The following is a 5307-nucleotide window of genomic DNA, read 5'->3' on the forward strand; positions in this document are numbered from 1 at the left end:
TTCTTCTGATACAGATATTAAGTGTTTTAAATGTGGAAAAACTGGTCATCTTGTTCGGGCCTGCCCTGAGAGGCAGAGTGACCCCGGTGTTTCTGAGCGACCGGGGCAGGACGCAGCTCAGTCGGCTGGGGTCGTTCCCCCTGCGGCTACAGTTCGGCCGGCTGCTGAGGGCCCCGGAGCTGCTGCTGCACCAGACACGACAGAGAGTGAGCCCCAAGCCCAGCCTGCAACCCAGAAGCCCACTGGAGCTGCAACAGCCCCGGAAAAGCCATGCACGGCCGAACCGGCCGCGGAAGAGCCATGCTCAGCTCAACCGGACCGGGAGAAGCCGTGCTCCACTGAGAAGAGCTCAGTGGGTTCTGGAGCAGTGCTGGAGCTGCCTGCGCTGGCAGAGGCAGGCGCGGAGGTGCAGAGAGACCGCCCGGAAACACCGGACACTACACCAGTGCAGGGGGACGGGGGAGACGTGGACATGGTGGATGAGCCCGTCTTTAAAGTGCTGAATAAAAGGAAAAAGCAAGGTAAGGGACGGGAAAAAAGCAGGCAAAAAAGGACACAAAGATGGGGGAACGAGAATCAGACAGTGATGACTGCATGTCAGACTCTGTTTTAATGTTCGATTCTCAGGAGGAACAGGTTAATGTTGTGTACAGCGCTGATGATATTAAAGAGTTTTTAAGGAACACCAAATGGCAGAAAAATGTAGCATTGGAAGAGTTTTTCCCAGACCGTAAGCAGTTTATTCACGACGTTAAGTTCTTCAGAAGAGAAGGTGCATTCATTGATGTTGAAATTTTCCGTCTGAAGAAACTGATCACAAGAGTGAATAAGGAAAACTCTGATGATGACTGATGTGGTGTTTTTTTATGGTAGAGTGGTTTTTACCCTCTGTTTAATTTTATTTATTTTATTTATTTTTATGAAAGGAGTTAATATCGCGAGTTTAAATATTAATGGGGCAAGAGAGCAAATCAAGAGAGCTAAACTGTATGAAGTTTTAAAGCAGAAGCACATTGACGTTGCCATGCTGCAAGAAACCCACAGCGATACCAGCAATGCTGCTGATTGGGTGAAGGAGTGGGATGGGTTGGTGATTTTAAGTCATAACACAACACTCAGTGGTGGAGTCGCCTTGCTCTTTACTCACAGTTTTATTCCTTGTTCTTATTCAGTTGAAGAATTTTTAAATGGGAGGCTTTTAAAAGTGAAAACTTTTTATGAGAATGAGGTTTTAGTTTTTATCTGTGTGTACACTCCCACCAGTGCAGTGGAGAGGATGATGTTTTTAGATACTCTGAACAATGTCATTGCTGACTGCAACACTGCAGAAATTTTAATTCTGGGTGGTGATTTTAACTGTACTACAGATATTTTAGACCGGAACCACACAGAACCTCACATGGCTTCCCGTAAGCGTCTGTGGGAGATGGTGGAGGCCCACGAGTTGAGCGACCTATGGAGAACTTTTCATAAGAACAAGAGACAGTACACATGGGCCCATGCCATAGATAACACACTCTCCCTGGTGAGATTAGATCGTTTTTATGGTTATAAACACCAGCTGACGTTTTTTACAAAGTGTTTTATTGTTCCAGTAGGTATCTCTGACCACAGTATGGTCCAGTGTACTATCACTAAAGAGAAGGTTAAACCTAGGAGTGCCTACTGGCATTTTAACACTGCTCTTTTAGAAGATGCTAATTTTAGGGAGTCTTTTATTTTTTTATGGAATTGTTTTAAACATGAGAAGGCAGCTTTTAGTTCACTTCAGCTGTGGTGGGATGTGACAAAAGCACAAGTCAAAGAATTTTGTCAGCAGTACACTCTCAATGTCACAAGAGACATTGTTAGATCTCTGAAAGCTCTGGAGATAGAAACAGTGGAACTCCAGCGTTTGGAGGCCACTGGAAATCGAGGGCATGTTGAAGCCCTCAAACGTAAAAAATCCAAAATGAACGACCTGTTAGACATTACAGCACAGGGGGCGCTGGTCCACTCACGCTTTAAAAGCGCTGCTGAGATGGATGCTCCTTCAAAGTTCTTTTTCAGTTTAGAGCAAAAGAATGGACAGAAAAGATTTATACATGCTGTGTGAACAGAATCAGGGGATCTCGTATCTGAGCCCACTGAAATTCACCAGCAGACAGTAAGCTTCTACTCGAAGCTGTACAGCAGTGAGTGGTCAGGGGCACAAGCGGTGGAGGACAGCTTCCTCATGGACCTGCCAAAGCTCTCTGAGCGAGCGGCGAGAGAGCTGGACAGGGAGCTCACGCTGGAGGAGGTTCATGAGGCTCTCCAGGGGATGGAGAATGGACGGGCGTCAGGTATAGACGGTCTCCCTGTCGAGTTCTACAAGGCATTCTGGGCCGTCATAGGGCAGGACGTGCTAGATGTCCTACGGGACAGCGTACGGAGAGGTGAACTCCCGTTGAGCTGCAGGAGGGCCGTCCTGACCCTGCTACCGAAGAAGGGAGACCTGACCCACCTGAAAAACTGGCGCCCGGTCTCACTACTGTGCACTGACTGCAATCTGCTCTCAAAAGCATTAGCCTCGAGACTGACTAAGGTAATGGAGCAGCTCATTCACCAGGACCAGACGTACTGTGTGCCTGATAGGTCCATATTCGATAATGTGTATCTAATTCGTCATTTTGGACGTCTCCAGGCTATTGGGCTTAAAAACTGGTCTGATTTCTCTAGATCAGGAAAAGGCTTTTGACCGGGTTGAACATGAATATTTGTGGAAGGTGCTGGAAGCCTTTGGGTTCAGTCCAGGTTTTATAGCCATGATCAGGGTGTTGTACAGTGACACTGAGAGTGTACTGAAGGTTAACGGTGGTTTATGTGCTCCTTTTAGAGTGTACAGAGGGATCAGGCAGGGCTGTTCCCTCTCTGGAATGTTGTACTCTCTAGCTATTGAACCTCTTTTAAATAAGTTAAGAAGTAATCTCTCTGGTTTTAATATTCCACATGCTAATGCCTCAATATGTTTATCAGCTTATGCAGATGATCTGGTAGTGATGATAAACACACAAAATGATGTCAATGTTTTAACTGATATTTTAAATGACTTTCAAATCTTATCCTCCACCAAGGTTAACTGGTCTAAAAGTGAAGCCATGTTAGTTGGGGGGTGGGAAGGTGGGCAACCGTCACTACCAGGAGGCTTAGCGTGGAAAAGAGGTGGTTTTAAATACTTGGGTGTCTACCTGGGGAACAATGAGATTTTAAGTAAAAAAAAAAAGGTTCTGTAGAGCACGTGAAGGCAGACTGAGCAGGTGGAAGCGGCTGGTTCCAAAGATGTCCTACAGGGGGAGAACGCTGGTCATCAACAACCTCGCCACGTCGTCCCTCTGGCACAAGCTGGCATGCGTGGATCCGCCGCCGAACCTGCTGGAAAACATCCAGGCCCTGCTGGTGGACTTCTTCTGGGACGGTCTACACTGGATTCCACAGAGTGTGCTTCATCTGCCGAAGGAGGAAGGAGGACAGGGGCTGGTCCAGCTGTCCAGCAGAGCCACAGCCTTCCGCCTCCAGTTCATCCAGAGACTCCTCACTGGACCCGGAGACTTAGTATGGAGAGCAGCAGCCAGTGGATTATTATGCACAGTTCAAGGACTGGGGCTGGACAGAGCATTGTTTTTAATGGACACAAAAATGCTGGACATTTCTGGACTACCAGCCTTTTACCGTGGATTTTTTAAAATTTGGAACTGTTTTAAGAAACAAAACAAGGGCTGTAGAACACTACACTGGCTGCTGGAGGAACCTCTGGTGTACGGCGGGAGACTGGACATCTCCAGTGTGACCGTCCCTGCACTGTCCAGAACTCTCATCTCCTCAGGGATTATAACGCTCCGGGAGTTTGTGAACATCGCAGGGTCGGACTTGTCGAGGGCAGAGGACCTGGCAGTGTGTATGGGACTGCGGTCCCTGCGTGTTGTCAATCAGCTCCTACACCACTGGAGATCTGCATTGACATCAGAGGAGCGTGTTCAGCTAATGGACTATTCACACACAGAGACTGGTCCTACAGAGGACGAACCCTTTCCCCAGCTGAACATCGCTCCTGACCTCGACGGGTGTGCAGGCCCCCTCCTGGAGTGCCGGGGTGAAGGGGAGATGGACTTTGGGTCAGTGTCGGGGAAGCTGCTCTACAGAGCGTGTGTAAAGGTTTTAAATAAGAAGAAGCTGAGTGGGAGGGTGGACACCCCATGGAGAAGTGTACATGGTTTTACTGATGATTTTAAACCAGAGTGGACGCACTGTATAAACCACCGTTAACTAAAAAATCTGCTGACCTCCAGTGGAGGATTTTACACTGTATTATCTCTGTGAACTCTTTTATTTCTGTTTTAAATCCTGATATTGCACATGATTGTCCTTTTTGTTCACAGAGAGAAACAGTTTTTCATGCTTTTATTCACTGCTCCAGGTTACAGTCACTGTTTGTGTTTTTACGGAGCATTTTAAGGTCTTTTAATGTTGTTTTTACTTTTCAGTGTTTTATTTCTGGTTTTAAGTTTGTCAGGAAACACCGGTTCAGGTGCCAACTGATTAATTTTATATTTGGTCAGGCCAAAATGGCGATATACCTGAGCCGGAAAAACCAAATTGCACAGAACACTGACTGTGACGCCATAAAAATTCTGAAAAGGCTGATGAAATCTAGAATTTTAATTGATTTTAATTTTTATAAAAGTATGAATGACTTGGATGTTTAAATGTGTGGTGTTGTGATAATGTGTTGTGTTCTGTTGCAGAAAGGAAACTTAACTTTGCAGCAGAACTAAACTAATCACTCATATTTAAAATAATTTACTGACATTTATTTTAATACGTATTTATTTATTTATTTATTTACTTATTTATTTATTAAGTCACTGTGACTTTTATATGTGACTTGTGTAAATAAAGATGCGTAAAAAGTCAAAAAAAGTCTCTGCCTCTCTCTGTCTCTCTCTCTCTCTCTCTCTCTGTCACTCTCTATCTCCTAGTCTCTCTCTGTCTCTTTCTCTCTGTCTATCTGCTCATCTTCTATCACTCCTCCCTATCAGCCCTGCTCTCTCAGTCTAAGTGCTTGTTTACTTGTTTATCATTCTCTCAGAGACAGGTTGCTCAGGTATCAGAGGAGGAGCAGGTGGTGTTACTCTCCTGAGGGAATTGTTTCTTGTCTCATGGTCCGGGGTTTAATGAGGCTTTTATCTACGCTGCTATCCCTCTATCCCTCTATCCCTCTATCCCTCTATCCCTCTATTCCTCTATTCCTCTATCCCTCTATTCCTCTATCCCTCTGTTCCTCTATCC

General features: G+C 45.8%; 1 protein-coding gene across 1 annotated transcript in view; it reads left to right on the top strand.

Annotated features, from left to right (window-relative positions):
- LOC131349164 (uncharacterized) overlaps positions 1 to 613 on the top strand; it is a 1444-nt gene extending 831 nt beyond the window's left edge. Inside the window, exon 3 of the mRNA XM_058384582.1 lies at positions 15 to 613. Coding sequence (XP_058240565.1) covers positions 15 to 613 — 599 coding nt within the window. The remainder of the gene's footprint in view (positions 1 to 14) is intronic.
- Positions 614 to 5307: the final 4694 nt, after the last annotated feature.

Source organism: Hemibagrus wyckioides, linkage group LG29 (assembly GCF_019097595.1).
Source record: "Hemibagrus wyckioides isolate EC202008001 linkage group LG29, SWU_Hwy_1.0, whole genome shotgun sequence".
Lineage (NCBI taxonomy): Eukaryota > Metazoa > Chordata > Actinopteri > Siluriformes > Bagridae > Hemibagrus > Hemibagrus wyckioides.